At 37.6% G+C, this 17,955-nt stretch overlaps 1 protein-coding gene across 1 annotated transcript in view; it reads left to right on the forward strand.

The window, feature by feature from the left end:
- CDC42BPA (CDC42 binding protein kinase alpha) overlaps positions 1-17,955 on the forward strand; it is a 345,595-nt gene that overhangs the window by 129,680 nt on the left and 197,960 nt on the right. The window contains 1 exon segment of the mRNA XM_032632745.1: positions 716-864. Within this exon segment, the coding sequence (XP_032488636.1) occupies positions 716-864 (149 nt within the window).

Below are 17,955 nucleotides of genomic sequence, written 5' to 3' on the forward strand. Positions count from 1 at the left end.
TCTTGTCACTTAGGAAATTCCAATGGTTTTAAGGAACTCTCTGCTCTATTCCAAAAAATATATATTTCTTATTATAAATCACAGTATCACACACACATACCCATAAGAGTTCCTATCTAAAATTAGTTGGCTTCTGTTTATGTATACTTAAGAAAAAATCCATTCTGATACTTGCACAGTATCAGAAATGGGAAGAGAAGCATATGGTGAGAATTGCTATATATTTTATATACCAGTGGCTTCCAAATGCTGATCCAAGTGCTGGTCATAATAAAGTTGTTATTGGTTCAAGATGAAATAAGGAAAATGTAGTGAGATGAAGATGAATTTATTCAACGTAAATGACTGTCTTATTCTGAGTTTTAAAAATTTATTTGGAGAAGTTTAAATGTTTATTCTTCTATGAAATGTTGGTAAAACTGTGGTTTATTGTTGTAGTTGATGATGATGTTACTTTTCCATATTTTTACTTTGCAAAAAACAACAGCAAAGCAGTGATAATCCTATATTGTTTCCTGCCCCAGTTTTTAGAAGATTTATTAACTGCTTTATGAAATTTTCAAGACTTATAAGTGACTGCTGCTGATCGTCTTACCCAGCTCCTTGTTAATTAACAACAAAAGTATTTGATCCAGTGCTATTTGACCTTGGTTTACATTAGATACATTGTTTTTTCCCCCTTATTTATTGAGTACATTTTATTTTTCATTCTCAGTACCTGGTTATGGATTATTATGTTGGTGGGGATTTGCTTACTCTACTAAGCAAATTTGAAGATAGATTGCCTGAAGATATGGCTCGATTTTACTTGGCTGAGATGGTGATAGCAATTGATTCAGTTCATCAACTGCATTATGTACACAGGTGAGTAAGATGCAGTGAAGGAGCGGATTGTATAAATGTCAAAAGAGATGTTTCTGTAAGAAAGTGGTGATTTTGATGGCCATGGAAAACTTTCTTCTTTGTAAACTGTTTGACAGGTATAATGATTTATTTAAAAAATTTCCTACAAATGTGTTATTTTGCATACCGTTTAAGATGGAATGAAAAAGCAGTCCATTTACAAAATGATTTTTGTGTAGGATTGTCCTTATGCCTGTTGACACATATTAAAAATCTCTGTAAACATCTCATCATAAATTATGTGTAGTAAAACATGTTAAAACTTATTGGATGGTTTAAAAGGCAGTCTCACATTTTAAAAAGAAAGAAAGTAGGAAATCCTCACAAAGTAATTGGTGAATTGATCACTCAAATGAGAAAATCTTTGGGTTGTGCAAAATGTGAGAAAGAGTAAAGAGACGCTAAGGAGAAGCAGGGAAAGGGAAGGGATCCTGGCATGTTGGAAAGAAACAACCATTTTCTAAGACCATAGTTTGAAAACTTCAGCATGCATCAGAATCATATGGAGGGCTGTTAAAACTCCAGAGTTTCTGATTGAGTAGGTTGGATGGGTCTGGGGACTTGGCATCTCTAACACCTTCCCAGGTGATGCTGCTGCTTCTGTCCCTGCTGGTCTAGTGCCCTCAGTCGTGATAACTTACACTCAAAGACAGCAATGGCTCTTTTTTTTTTTTTTTTTTGCGGTATGCGGGCCTCTCACTATTGTGGCCTCTCCCGTCGCGGAGCACAGGCTCCAGACGCGCAGGCTCAGCGGCCATGGCTCACGGGCCCAGCCGCTCCACGGCATGTGGGATCTTCCCAGACCGCAGCACGAACCCGTGTCCCCTGCATCGGCAGGCAAACTCTCAACCACTGCGCCCCCAGGGAAGCCTGGCTCTTTCTTTTTGAGTTGTGGGTAATGAGAGTAATCTCTGTGAAGAGCAAGAATGTAGGAAGAAGAAAAATTTTCTGTTTCAGAGTTTGTTTTTTTAAAGATTTGGGTATCTTATGCTGATTGATTTAATTAGTAGTGAAGTTTTAGGACATTATTAAAAGAAGAATAATTTGGTTAAAAAATTTTGTATTTTTCAGATCTCAGTTTGACTTTTCCTATTCACATGCTTTTCTCTGTCGATATCTGATAGTCACAAATTTTCTTGAAAGCAAAAACATGAACATACTTTGAAAACTGTAAAGCACAATGCAGTTTTTAAGATGGTATTGTTGTCTCAAGAGTGAATTATTTGGATGAGAAACTAAAGTGCTGTTTTGTTGCTTAAGCAGTAAGCCAAGATCCTAGCTGAGGACTGTCATTTAAAAATACTTTAAAAAAATCACTTCATTGAACATTTAAAGAATGCTAGTCTTAGACTCGTGGAGTTTAGAGAAACCTTACTCAGTTCACATCTAAATTCGCAACAAGGACTTACTATTTCTGAAAATAATTCATCTAGATTAGAGATAGTAAATATGAGGTATTTCTGTTACCCTCCCTTCTGCCAGGCTGTGACAAATATTCTTAACTGATCACAGGACTCCTTCCCACTGACTATATATGCAGTCTTATAATTCTTCTCAGGACAGCATTCTTGGTAACAACTCTTTCCAATATTGAAATGTGGATTGTAATCCATTTCAGCCCTGAGTGCTGCTTGAGTACCTCTAATTTTACAAGATACTTAATGTTAAATGAATCCTATTTATTCCATTGTTGGACAGCTCCAATATTATAGAATTTTACTTTGTGTTAAGCTGAATTTCTTTTTCTCTTAATCATTGGTCCTAGTTTTGCCTTCAGAGCCACATATAATAATACAGTTTATCTTATAGTCATCATGCCTTCTGAAGTCATCTCTTCTTTAGGTTAAACATCTAAACATTTATAGTGTCTCTTGTCAAAACTGACAAACACATTTTCTCTCCCACTGTCTCACACACGTGTACACACTCTTAGCCTGTGACCACTCCCACACCTCTTCTCCCTCCCTTCTTGTCTTTCCCTTTGCCTGTCAGTGGACATGTTCTGATGCATCGATGTGCTTCTTAAAATGTGATTCCCATTTCTGGATAGAATATTTTCAGCAAATGCTTTACTGAGGAAATATTCATTGAGTCCTTTTTTATAAATAGCATTGTGCTAAACTATGTGAAATTTTAAGTAAGTATAGCATACAGTCCTGACACTGAAGATGCTTCCAGTCTGTTGGGGGACACAAAACACAAGATATAAACAAAAATTTTGTTTAGAGTAGTGAAGATTTTTTTAAAGATAAAAACAAGCTTATTTTAAAGTGTATATGGAAAGGCAACAACTAAAGTAGCTAAAATGATTTTGAAAAAGGAGAATAAATTAGGAAGAGTCACTCTACCTGATATTAAGACTTACTATATCACTATCTTAAGCTTAAGCAAGACTCTGGTAATGGTGGAGGAATAAACGCATAGATCACTAGACAAAATAGAGGACCCAGACAGAGACTAACACAAATAACTCCCAATTGATTTTGACAAAGTTGCAAAAGCAGTTCAGTGGAGGAAACATAGTCTTCAACAAACGGGCTAAAATAATAGGCAAAAAAACCAAACTTCCCTAAACCTCACACAAATACAAAAAAATAATTCAAAATGGATCATTGGTTTAAATGTACAGTGTAAAAATATGAAAGTTTTAGAAGAAAGCAATGGAGAACATCTTCTGGCCTTTGGGTTTGGTAAGGAGTTTTTAGATACGACACCAAAAACATGGTCCCTAAAACAAAAACTAGTGAAGAGGACTTCATCAAAATTAAAAACGTGTTCTACATAAGATTCTGGTAAGAAGATAAAAAGGCAAGCTATAGAAGGGGAGAAAATATTTGCAAACCACACATCTGACGAAGGCCTTATATGTAGAATTTTTGTAAAAAAACCTCTCAAAACAAAATTTAAAAATCTTGAACAATCCAATTATAAAATGGGCAAAAGACATGAACAGACATTTCACCCAAGGGGAGATAGAGATGTCAACTAAGCACATGAAAAGATGTTCAACTTCATTAGCCATTAGAAAAATGCAGATTAAAACTACAACGAGATATCAGTGAGAAGGTATTAGAATAACTAAAATAAAAAGTAGTGGTAATACTGAATGCTGATATGCAGAGAAAGTAGATCTCTCACACGTTGCTGATAAGAATGTGTACAGCTACTCTGGAAAACAGTTTGAAAGTTTAAAAAAAAATTAAACATGTATTTACTGCGTGACCCAGCAATTACATTTTAAGGTATTTATCCCAGAAAAATTAAAACTTATATTCACAGAAAAACCTGTACATGAATGTTCATAGCAGCTTTATTTGTAATAGCAAAAAGCTGGAAGCAGCCTAGATGCCCCTCAGTGGGTGATGGTTGAACAAACTCTGGTATATACATGTAACAGATTATTACTCAACAATAAAAAGGAATGAATTACTGATACATGCAGCAACCTGGATGGACCTTAAGGGCATTATGCTTAGTGAAAAGAACTAAAACTCAAAATGTTACATATTGTATGATTCCATTTATGTAACATTCTTGAAATACCAAAACTACAGAGATAGAGGACAGATTAATGGTTTCCAGGGGAGGGGGGCAGGGAAGAGTGTGGGGAGTGAGAGGGAATATAAAAAGACAGCATGAGGGAATTTCCTAGTGCTCCAGTGGTTAAGACACCACGCTTCCACTGCAGGGGGCATGGGTTCGATCCCTGGTCAAGGAACTAAGATCCCACATGCTGCGCTGCGTGGCCAAAAAGGCAGCAAGAGGGAGTTCCTTTTTGTGGTGATGGAACAGTTGTGTATCTTGATTGTGGTAGTAGTTACACAAATCTGTGAGTGGGATAAAATTGCATGGAACTACATACACATACACGAAGGTGGAAACAAAGGATGGAAACTGACTAAGGTCTATAATCTAACATTAATGTACAGGTGTCAGTTTCCTCATTTTACTATTGTGCTACAGCTATAATATAGGGAGTAAGGGGGGAAGCTGGGTAGAAGGGTAATGGGACTCATTGTACTGTTTTTGCAATTTGCTTTGAGTGTGCAATGACTTCAAAATAATAAGATTTTAAGGAAAAAAAAGTAATTTGATTACTTGTTCTTCTGAAGTCTGGAAACCAAACCCAAGAAGTTCTTTATGTTACGTATGCAATTCTTATCAACTTTGGTGAATTCCTCAAGATTGACAGATTTGCTTAGGCTCCTGGCCTGCCAGGAAGTGATTTTTCTTACCACCTGTAAGACTGGTATCTGTAATTCAAGTATGTGGGTGCCATTAACACATAGATGATACGCAAATCATGGGATAAGCTGAGTTCACTCTGTGAAACAGAGTCAGTATTGAAGAGGATCCAGGACTGAGCCCTGAAGAGCTCCAGTTTTTGGAGACTGGGTGGAGAAGGAGTAGTCAAGGAAGCAAACTAAGAAGGAACAGCTAGAGGTTAGGAACAGCCAGAGGTTAGGAGGAAAATAATGAGAGTGTAGCTAAGGTGTCTTATGGGAAATAAAAGTAAATCATCATTGGGCTTCCCTGGTGACGCAGTGGTGGAGAGTCCACCTGCCGATGCAGGGGACACGGGTTCGTGCCCCAGTCCGGGAAGATCCCACATGCCGCGGAGCGGCTGGGCCCGTGAGCCATGGCCGCTGAGCCTGCGCGTCCGGAGCCTGTGCTCTGCAATGGGAGGGGCCACAACAGTGAGAGGCCCACGTACCGCAAAAAAAAAAAAAAAAAAAAAAAAAAATGTAAATCATCTTTCCCTTTATATTTAATTACATTAGTGTCCTAGGTGACACATTTCAAGCAAACATTTAATAATCTCTTTTTCCTGTGGATACTTCTGTCCCGGGTTTTGGGGGCAGCTGTAAGATATCCCTTGCTTTTATGTTAAGTAATATAATATGCTCTTTACTTTCAATTTATTGTCTTTTGAAAGAAGATGTTTAACAAAATACTTATGCTTCATAGTTGTGCCCAAGTTGGACAAATTTTTAATTTTGTAAATTCATTCATCGTGAAAGTTTTGTTCAATCAGTACTGTTTTCCCAGTGTTCTAGCTACTTTCTTGGGTGAGAGAGACAACAGAAATGAAAGAAATACCCCCTCATTTTGAGAAGTTACGTGGATAAATTTAACAGTAATAATAGAGAGCAATTAAATGATGACAAAACCATGTTAAAAAAAGTAGTAAAGTTGTGTACTAACCATTGTGGAGATGTAAAATAAAAGAATAAATAAGTTAGGCGAACAGGTGAATCAGGAAGACCTCTTGGGAAAAAGCCACGTATATGATAGGAAGAAGACATTTCAAGAGATTGAATTAGCTTAGCTAAGGAAGGAGAACCCAAGTAAACACGATACACAGAGAATGACCATTAAGGTTCAGAAGTAATATATTATCATTATTTTAATGTTAAAGATAGCACTTGAATACTTAGAAAAATACAACACAGGTTACTCTTGAACATTGTGGGAGTTAGGATTTCGACACTCATACAGTTGAAAATCCACCTATAACTTTATAGTCTGCCCTCTGTATCCTTAGTTCCACCCTTATCCTTAGTTCTGCCATATTTGAGGTTCCTCCATCTGTAATATTTACTATTTTAAAAAGGTCATGTGTAAGTAGACCCACCCAGTTCAAACCAAATGTTGTTCAAGGGTCAACTGTATCAAAAAATATCAGCATTATAAAAGCATGTCCATTTTTTCCCTTTGCTTTTAACAAAATGGTTTCCCCCCCCCGTGTTTATTGAAATGTTATTTTAGCAGTCATAAAATATCTTCTTTTCAGTCATCTCTCAACTCAGATATTAGACTTTGCCATAGGTGCACTTTAATTTTCACCTTAAAGTTTGAAATGCCAGCATTTCCATTTGTTATTTGCTAAATAAGCAGTTTGCATTTTCAGGGTATGTCCTCTCTTTTCAATCATTTATTTGCTTATATGCAAAATTTTGTGAATAGAGGTTATTTCTAACAACTACACAGCATCATTGGGTGTATCTGACTCAGGTTGATTAAAGTGTGTGCCAAATACTGGGTTATGGTAAAGTAAGCCCTAATTATAGGTTGAAAAAAACCCCAACTTATTTCTAAATAAATATGCTAACTAAACTAAGCAGTAGACTTTGTGTTCAAGGTGTCAGCTACAACTTCAAAAATGCTAATAATGAAAGACACACAATCGCACTAGAACAGTCTAATTAATTGATCTCATTACAAATATTGTGTTTGATTATCTTGTGGTTTAGTTTCAGATGACAGAAATGGAAAGATGAGGACTCCTGTGGTATTCTTCAGTACCATATGGATACTCTACATAGATAATCAAAATGTCACCTTCTGATACCCTGTGTCCTTCAGGGACTAAGCTCTTACCTTGATTTCTGTTTCTAGAATAGTTTTCTATAACACCATTTTAAGAGTACTGCACATTTTGCCTCCAAACTTGAAGTACCTTGCTTGAAACTACTTTGATTGAGAAGGGAAGGTCTTTGATGGTTGGCAGATTGTTCTGTTACAAACATCAATGATATTATAAAGTATACAACACTTTAAAGTTGTATACATTTAGAGAGAATTAGATATGTGTACATAATCTGCAGAGATAATTTCCTTTATTATGGAGCACTTATCATTTTGAAAAAGGAAAAAATATTTTAAAGTTCTTAGTGAAAATAGATATCCATATAGTCAGATCATGGTAGACTAAACTTTTAAAGCAGTTTAAAAAAATGGAGAATTCCCTCTCCATTTTAAACCCTTCAAAGGCAATTTAAAAAAATGATATAAAAATCACAAACTTTTGTTTGCTCTACTCATAATTGCACTAGATATTATCTTTGATAATTAACATTTGAAATCATTGTTGTATTGCTGCTTCATATGATTTTTTTTCCAAACTTTTTTCACCCTTAGGAAAGAATGATCTCTGTTTTTTTGTATAACTTGCCAGTGGTATTCAGGGGATCTGCGTAAAAATTGCTGTGAGATTAAATTATAAATAATCTTCTTTAACAGCTTTATTGAGATATAAATCACATATCATACTAGTCAGTCATTTAAAGTATACAGTGGTTTTTTACTATATTCGCAGATAAGTGCAACTATCACCTCAGTCCATTTTTATATTTAAAAATTTCTTTAATTAAAGTGTAGCTGATTTACAATATTATATTAGTTTTACGTGTATAAAATGGTGATTCAAAGTTTTTATAGATTATACTCTATTTGTGGTTATTATAAAATATTGGCTGTAGTCCCTGTGCTGTACAATATATCCTTGTAGTTTATTTTATACATAGTAGTTTGTATCTCTTAATCCCCTACCCCTATCTTACCCCCCACCTCCACTGGTAACTACTAGTCCGTTCTCTATATCTGTGAGTCTGTTTCTTTTTTGTTATATTCATTCATTTATCTTATTTTTTAGATTCCACATATAAGTGATAACATACATATTTGTCTTTCTCTGTCTGACTTATTTCACTAAGCATGATACCCTCCAGGTCCATCCATGTTGTTGCAAATGGCAAAATTTCACTCTTTATAATGGCTGAATAGTATTCCATTTTGTGTGTGTGTGTGTGTGTGTGTGTGTGTGTGTGTGTGTGTGTATACCACATCTTAATCCATTCATCTATTGATAGACAATTAGGTTGTGTCCGTATTTTGGCTATTGTAAATAATGCTGCTATGAACATTGGGGTGCATGTATCTTTTCAAATTAGTGTTTTTGTTTTCTTCAGATACATACCCAGGCATGGACTTGCTGGATTATAGGATAGTTCTATTTTTAGCTTTTTGAGGAACATCCACACTGTTTTCCACAGTGGCTATACCAGTTTACATTCCCGCCAACAGTGTATGAGGGTTCCCTTTTCTCCACATCCTTGCCAACACGTGTTATTTGTGGTTTTTTGATGTTATCCATTCTGACAGGTGTGAGGTGATTATTTCATTGTGGTTTTAATTTGCATTTCTCTGCTGATTAATGATGTTGGGCATCTCTTTTGTGCCTGTTGGCCATCTGTATGTCTTCTTTGGAAAAATGTCTATTTGGGTCTTATGCCCCCTTTTAAATTGGGTTGTTTGTTTTCTTTTTTTTTTTTTTTTTTTGCGGTACGCGGGCCTCTCACTGTTGTGGCCTCTCCCGTTGAGGAGCACAGGCTCTGGACACGCAGGCTCAGCGGCCATGGCTCATGGGCCTAGCCGCTCCGCGGCATGGGGGATCTTCCCGGACCGGAGCACGAACCCGTATCCCCTGCATCGGCAGGCGGACTCTCAACCACTGCGCCACCAGGGAAGCCCGCCCTGTTTTCTTGATATTGAGTTGCATGAGCTGTTTATATATTTTGGATATTAACCCCTTATTGCTCATATCAGTTTTGGTGAAATATTTTCTCCCATTCAGTAGGTTGTCTCTTTATTCTGTCAGATTTCCTTTGCTGTGCAAATGCTTTTAAATCTAATTAGATCTCATTTGTTTATTTTTGCTTTTATTGCCTTTGCCTTTGCCTTTTGTGTTTCCATACAAATTTTAAGTTGTTCTAGTTCTGTGAAAAATGCCATGGGTATGTTGATAGTGATTGCATTGAATCTGTAGATTGGCTTGCGTAGTATGGTCATTTTTATGATATTCTTCCACTCCATGATTACAGTATATCTTTCCATCTGTTTGTGTTGTCTTCAGTTTCTTTCATCAGTATCTTATAGTTTTCTGAGTACAGGTCTTTTACCGCCTTAGTTAGCCTTATTCCCAGGTATTTTATTCTTCTGATGAGATTGTAAATGGGATTGTTTCCTTAATTTCTCTTTCTGACAGTTTGTTGTTAGTGTATGGAAATGCAACAGATTTTTGTAAATTAATTTTGTATCCTGCAACTTTACCAGATTCATTGATGAGCTCTAGTAGTTTTTTGGTGGTGTCTTTAGGATTTTCTATGTACAGTATCATGTCATCTGCAGAGAGTGACAGTTTTACTTCTTCCCTTCCAATTCAAATCCTTTTTATTTCTTTTTCTTGTCTGATTGCTGTGGCTAGGACTTCTAATATTATATTGAGTGAAAGTGGCAAGAGTGGGCATCCTTGTCTTGTTCGTGACCTTACGGGAAATGCTTTCAGCTTTTCACCACTGAGTATGATGTTAGCTGTGGGCCTATCATATATGGCCTTTATTATGTTGAGGCATATTCCCTCTATGCCCTCTTTGTGGAGAGTTTTTATCATACATTGGTGTTGTATTTTGTCAAAAGCTTTTTCTGCATCTATTGAGCTGATCATATGATTTTTGTTCTTCAGTTTGTTAGTGTGGTATATCACTTTGATTTGCAGACCATACTTGCATCCCTGGGATAAAACCCACTTGACCATGGTATATGATCCTTTTAATGTGTTGCTGGATATGATTAACTAATATTTTGTTGGGGATTTTTACGTCTATGTTCATCAGTGACATTGGCCTGTAGTTTTCCTTTTTTGTGATATTGTTGTCTGGTTTTAGTATCAGGGTGATGCTGGACCTGTAGGATGTAGCGGAAGTGTTCCTTCCTCTTAAGTGTTTTGGAGTAGTTTGAGAAATGCAGATGTTAACTCTTTTTTAAATGTTTGGTAGAATTCACATGTGAAGACATCTGGTCCTGGACTTTTGTTTGTTGGGAATAAAGAGTTCATTTTGTTTGTTGAGAGAAAGAGTTCATGCTTGAACTCTTTCTTGGGTAGGTTACCTGTCTACACTTTTCTTAATTCTTCTGGCGTTTTATCTTGTTTCTTCATTTGTAACATGTTCCTCTGTCACCTCAATTTGCCTAATTTGCTGTCTTTGTTTCTATGTATATGGGAGGTTAGTTATATGTTCCAACCTTGGAGAAGTGGCCTTCTGTAGGAGATGTCCTATGTGACTCCCCTTTGGTCACCAGAGCTATATGCTGTAGGGGTACCCCTGTGTGGGCTGTGTGGATCCTTCTGTCGTGGTGGGCTGAATACTGTGGATGGTCTTGTAGGCATGGTTGGTCGGGCCATGTCACAAGGCAGATGGTTGTAGAACTCCAGGGGGCCCCAGGGCTAGTGCTGGCTCGTTGGGTGGGGTCTGGGTCTAGGCAATTCCAGAGCTGTTGCTCACCCACTGGTAGGTGGAGCCAGGTCCTGGGGTTAATGCTGGCCCACTGGTGGTCAGAGCTGGGTCCTGGGGTCTGGCAGCAGGGCTAGAGGTCCCAGAGCTGGTATCAGACTGCTGTGGATGGGGCTGGCTCCTGACACAGCTGGCTGTGGGGTACAGGGTGTCCCAAAGCTTGTGTCAGCCTGCTAGTGAGTAGGACTGGATCCTGGGGCTAATAAGCTAGAGGGAGGATTCCAAAGTGGTGCTTGCCAGCACTAGTGTCCACGTGGTAGAATGGAGCTCTCCAGATTGGCTGCTGCCAGTATCTAAGTCCCCAGAGTGAAGTTTCAGTCACTTCCTGCCTCTCCAGGAGACTCTCCAAGATCAGCAGGTAGGTCTGACCCAGGCTCCTTTCAGATTACCGCTTCTGCCTGGGTCCTGGAGAATGTGAGATTTTGTGTGTGCCCTTTAAGAATAGAATCTGTATTTCCCACAGCCCTCTGGTCTCCCAAAAGTAAGCCCCACTGGCCTTCACGGCTAAACATTCTGGGGGCTCCTCTTCCCAATAAGGGACTCCTGGGCTCAGGAGCCTAATGAGGGGCTCAGACCCCTCACTCCTTGGGGAGAACCTCTGCAATTGTAATTACCCTCCCGTTTGTGTGCCAGCCACCCTGAGATACGGGTCTTTGCTATACCGTGACTCTGCCTCTCCTACCCGACTCATTGTGGTTCCTTCTTTAAATCTTTAGTTGTAGTGATCTTTTCTGGTAGGTTCCAGTTTTGCATCAATAGTTGTTCTATAAATAGTTGTAATTTTGGTGTGCCCATGAGAGGAGGTGCACTCTGGGTCTTCCTACTCCACCATCTTGGGAACTCTGTCCACCTCAGCCCAAAACCATTTTCATCACTTCAAAAAGAAACCCCAGGGGCTTCCCTGGTGGCACAGTGGTTAAGAATCCACCTGCCAACGCAGGGGACACCGGTTTGAGCCCTGATCTGGGAAGATTCCACATGCCGTGGAGCAACTAAGCCTGTGCACCACAACTACTGAGCCTGCGCTCTAGAGCCCGCAAGCCACAACTACTGAAGCCCGCATACCTAGAGACCGTGCTCTGCAACAACAGAAGCCACAGCAATGAGAAGCCTGCTCACTGCAACGAAGAGTAACCCCTGCTCGCCGCAACTCGAGAAAGCCTTGCGCAGCAGTGAAGACCCAACACAGTCAAAAAATAAATAAATAAGTAAATAAATTCTTTAAAAAAAAAAAAAAAAGAAACCCCATACCTTTAAGTTCTCACCTCCCTATTCCCCTATTTCCCCAGCCCTAAGCAACCATTAATCTACTTTCTATCTGTATAGATTTGCCTGTTCTGGACATTTAATGTAAATGAAATCATATAACATGTCTTGTTTGGCTGCCTTATTTCACTTAGCTTAGTATTTTTGAGGTTCAGTTGTGTTGTCTCAACCACGTTGACTGTCTGTTAAAACTAAAACGCTAACATTTTCCAGAGATTTTTGATAGAACGCAGAGTATACATGACATAACATCACAGTGCACACGATACAACCCCAAATTACTCAATCTATCAGGAAATTATGATTCAGTCTCAAGAGAAAAAATAGTTGACTTATCCACCTGAAGAGTCATTAGGACTAAGAATTATCAGACAAAACCTTTAAAGAAGGACTTATTTTAAATATACTCCACAAAGTAAAGGAAAACACGTTTGAAATGAATGAATGATGGAAAATCTCTGCAATGAAATAGATAATATAAAAGAACCAATGGGAATTTCAGAGCAGAAAAATACAGTATCTCTAAAAAAAATTCACTGAGTGGTTTCAATATCAAAAGGAGGTTTATAGGAAAAAGTCAGTGAAATTGAATATAGATCAGTGGAAGTATCCTATGAAGAACAGAGATGAAAAGATTGAAAAAATAAAGGTGAATAAAAAGATCTATCATATATATAATTGGAGTCCCAGAAAGAGAGCAGGGAGGGAACAGAAGTTTAGGAACAGCCCTAAACTTCTCAACTTTGGAGAAATATATGAATTTATAGAATCAACAATTGCAGCACCAAAACAATATAAATTCAAAGAAAATCACACTTAGCACCTTATAATCAATTAATAGAAAGGATAATGAAGTAGTCTTGAAAGCATCTATAGAGCTAAAAGACATGAGTTTTCATATCTAAAGGGTCCACTATACTCAACCCAATTATGGGATATAGACCCACTCAAGGCACATCACATTCCTAAGGATGGTACAGATGAACTAATGTAAACAAATATATATATGCAAGAACTAATATAAAGAATACGTGTAATGAATGATCACTTTGTAATTTGTTACATGCTTCGTTAAGGTATAGGATAGTGTACATTATCAAATTATTTATTTTTATATTTGCCTCATATTTTCCACTAGTTTTTTTTTTTTTTTTTTTTTTAACATCTTTATTGGGGTATAATTGCTTTACAATGGTGTGTTAGTTTCTGCTTTATAACAAAGTGAATCAGCTATACATATACATATGTTCCCATATGTCTTCCCTCTTGCGTCTCCCTCCCTCCCACTCTCCCCATCCCACCCTTCCAGGCTGTCACAAAGCACCGAGCTAATATCCCTGTGCCTTGCGGCTGCTTCCCCCCAGCTATCTACCTTACTACGTTTGTTAGTGTGTATATGTCCATGACTCTCTCTCGCCCTGTCAAAACTCACCCCTCCCCCTCCCCATACCCTCAAGTCCGTTCTCCAGTAGGTCTGCGTCTTTATTCCTATCTTACCCCTAGGTTCTTCATGACATTTTTTTCCCTTAAATTCCATATATATGTGTTAGCATACGGTATTTGTCTTTTTCTTTCTGACTTACTTCACTCTGTATGACAGACTCTAGGTCTATCCATCTCATTACAAATAGCTCAATTTCATTTCTTTTTAAGGCTGAGTAATATTCCATTGTGTATATGTGCCACATCTTCTTTATCCATTCATCCGATGATGGGCGCTTAGGTTGTTTCCATGTCCTGGCTATTGTAAATAGAGCTGCAATGAACATTTTGGTACATGACTCTTTTTGAATTTTGGTTTTCTCAGGGTATATGCCAAGTAGTGGGATTGCTGGGTCATATGGTAATTCTATTTGTAGTTTTTTAAGGAACCTCCATACTGTTCTCCACAGTGGCTGAACCAATTCACATTCCCACCAGCAGTGCAAGAGTGTCCCCTTTTCTCCACACCCTCTCCAGCATTTATTGTTTCTAGATTTTTTGATGATGGCCATTCTGACTGGTGTGAGATGATATCTCACTGTAGTTTTGATTTGCATTTCTCTAATGATTAATGATGTTGAGCATTCTTTCATGTGTTTGTTGGCATTCTGTATATCTTCTTTGGAGAAATGTCTATTTAGGTCTTCTGCCCATTTTTGGATGGGGTTGTTTGTTTTTTTGTTATTGAGCTGCATGAGCTGCTTGTAAATTTTGGAGATTAATCCTTTGTCAGTTGCTTCATTTGCAAATGTTTTCTCCCATTCTGAGGGTTGTCTTTTGGTCTTGGTTATGGTTTCCTTTGCTGTGCAAAAGCTTTGAAGTTTCATTAGGTCCCATTTGTTTATTTTTGTTTTTATTTCCATTACTCTAGGAGGTGGGTCAGAAAGGATCTTGCTGTGATTTATGTCATAGAGTGTTCTTCCTATGTTTTCTTCTAAGAGTTTGATAGTTTCTGGCCTTACATTTAGGTCTTTAATCCATTTTGAGCTTATTTTTGTGTATGGTGTTAGGGAGTGATCTAATCTCATACTTTTACATGTACCTGTCCAGTTTTCCCAGCACCATTTATTGAAGAGGCTGTCCTTTCTCCACTGTACATTCCTGCCTCCTTTATCAAAGATAAGGTGTCCATATGTGCGTGGGTTTATCTCTGGGCTTTCTATCCTGTTCCACTGATCTATCTTTCTGTTTTTGTGCCAGTACCATACTGTCTTGATTACTGTTGCTTTGTAATATAGTCTGAAGTCAGGGAGCCTTATTCCTCCAGCTCCTTTTTTCGTTCTCAAGATTGCTTTGGCTATTCGGGGTCTTTTGTGTTTCCATACAAATTGCGAAATTTTTTGTTCTAGTTCTGTGAAAAATGCCAGTGGTAGTTTGATAGGGATTGCATTGAATCTGTAGATTGCTTTGGGTAGTAGAGTCATTTTCACAATGTTGATTCTTCCCATCCAAGAACATGGTATATCTCTCCATCTATTTGTATCATCTTTAATTTCTTTCATCAGTGTCTTATAATTTTCTGCATACAGGTCTTTCGTATCCTTAGGTAGGTTTATTCCTAGATATTTTATTCTTTTTGTTGCAATGGTAAATGGGAGTGTTTTCTTGATTTCACTTTCAGATTTTTCATCATTAGTATATAGGAATGCCAGAGATTTCTGTGCATTAATTTTGTATCCTGCTACTTTACCAAATTCATTGATTAGCTCTAGTAGTTTTCTGGTAGCATCTTTAGGATTCTCTATGTATAGTATCATGTCATCTGCAAACAGTGACAGCTTTACTTCTTCTTTTCCGATTTGGATTCCTTTTATTTCCTTTTCTTCTCTGATTGCTGTGGCTAAAACTTCCAAAACTATGTTGAATAAGAGTGGTGAGAGTGGGCAACCTTGTCTTGTTCCTGATCTTAGTGGAAGTGCTTTCAGTTTTTCACCATTGAGGATGATGTTTGCTGTGGGCTTGTCATATATGGCTTTTATTATGTTTAGGAAAGTTCCCTCTATGCCTACTTTCTGGAGGGTTTTTATCATAAATGGGTGTTGAATTTTGTCGAAAGCTTTCTCTGCATCTATTGAGATGATCATATGGTTTTTCTCCTTCAATTTGTTAATATGGTTTATCACATTGATAGATTTGCGTATATTGAAGAATCCTTGCATTCCTGGAATAAACCCCACTTGATCATGGTGTATGATCCTTTTAATGTGCTGTTGGATTCTGTTTGCTAGTATTTTGTTGAGGATTTTTGCATCTATGTTCATCACTGATATTGGCCTGTAGTTTTCTTTCTTTGTGACATCCTTGTCTGGTTTTGGTATCAAGGTGATGGTGGCTTCGTAGAAGGAATTTGGGAGTGTTCCTCCCTCTGCTATATTTTGGAAGAGTTTGAGAAGGATAGGTGTTAGCTCTTCTCTAAACGTTTGATAGAATTCACCTGTGAAGCCATCTGGTCCTGGGCTTTTGTTTGTTGGAAGGTTTTTAATCACTGTTTCAATTTCAGTGCTTGTGATTGGTCTGTTCATATTTTCTATTTCTTCCTGATTCAGTCTTGGCAGGTTGTGCATTTCTAAGAATTTGTCCATTTCTTCCAGATTGTCCATTTTATTGGCATAGAGTTGCTTGTAGTAATCTCTCATGATTTTTTTTATTTCTGCAGTGTCAGTTGTTACTTCTCCTTTTTCATTTCTAATTCTATTGATTTGAGTCTTCTCCCTTTTTTTCTTGATGAGTCTGGCTAGTGGTTTATCTATTTTGTTTATCTTCTCAAAGAACCAGCTTTTAGTTTTATTGATCTTTGCTATTGTTTCCTTCATTTCTTTTTCATTTATTTCTGATCTGATTTTTATGATTTCTTTCCTTCTGCTAGCTTTGGGGTTTTTTTGTTCTTCTTTCTCTAATTGCTTGAGGTGCAAGGTTAGGTTGTTTATTCGAGATGTTTCCTGCTTCTTAAGGTGGGCTTGTATTGCTATAAACTTCCCCCTTAGAACTGCTTTTGCTGCATCCCATAGGTTTTGGGTCGTTGTGTCTCCATTGTCATTTGTTTCTAGGTATTTTTTGATTTCCCCTTTGATTTCTTCAGTGATCACTTCATTATTAAGTAGTGTATTGTTTAGCCTCCATGTGTTTGTATTTTTTAAAGATCTTTTCCTGTAATTGATATCTAGTCTCATGGCGTTGTGGTCGGAAAAGATACTTGATACAATTTCAGTTTTCTTAAATTTACCAAGGCTTGATTTGTGACCCAAGATATGATCTATCCTGGAGAATGTTCCATGAGCACTTGAGAAAAATGTGTATTCTGTTGTTTTTGGATGGAGTGTCCTATAAATATCAATTAAGTCCATCTTGTTTAATGTATCATTTAAAGCTTGTGTTTCCTTATTTATTTTCATTTTGGATGATCTGTCCATGGGTGAAAGTGGGGTGTTAAAGTCCCCTACTATGAATGTGTTACTGTTGATCTCCCCTTTTATGGCTGTTAGTATTTGCCTTATGTATTGAGGTGCTCCTATGTTGGGTGCATAAATATTTACAATTGTTATATCTTCTTCTTGGATGGATCCCTTGATCATTATGTAGTGTCCTTCTTTGTCCCTTTTAATAGTCCTTATTTTAAAGTCTATTTTGTCTGATATGAGAATTGCTACTCCAGCTTTCTTTTGGTTTCCATTTGCATGGAATATCTTTTTCCATCCCCTTACTTTCAGTCTGTATGTGTCTCTAGTTCTGAAGTGGGTCTCTTGTAGACAGCATATATAAGGGTCTTGTTTTTGTATCCATTCAGCCAATCTGTGTCTTTTGGTGGGAGCATTTAGTCCATTTACATTTAAGGTAATTATCGATATGTATGTTCCTATATCCATTTTATATATTGTTTTGGGTTCGCTACTATAGGTCATTTCCTTCTCTTGTGTTTCGTGTCTAGAGAAGTTCCTTTAGCATTTGTTGTAAAGCTGGTTTGGTGGTGCTGAACTCTCTCAGCTTTTGCTTGTCTGTAAAGGTTTTAATTTCTCCATCAAATGTGAATGAGATCCTTGCTGGGTAGAGTAGTCTTGGTTGCAGGCTATTCTCCTTCATCACTTTCAGTATGTCCTGCCACTCCCTTCTGGCTTGTAGGGTTTCTGCTGAGAGATCAGCTGTTAACCTTATGGGGATTCCCTTGTGTGTTATT

This window comes from Phocoena sinus, chromosome 1 (genome assembly GCF_008692025.1).
Source record: "Phocoena sinus isolate mPhoSin1 chromosome 1, mPhoSin1.pri, whole genome shotgun sequence".
Lineage (NCBI taxonomy): Eukaryota > Metazoa > Chordata > Mammalia > Artiodactyla > Phocoenidae > Phocoena > Phocoena sinus.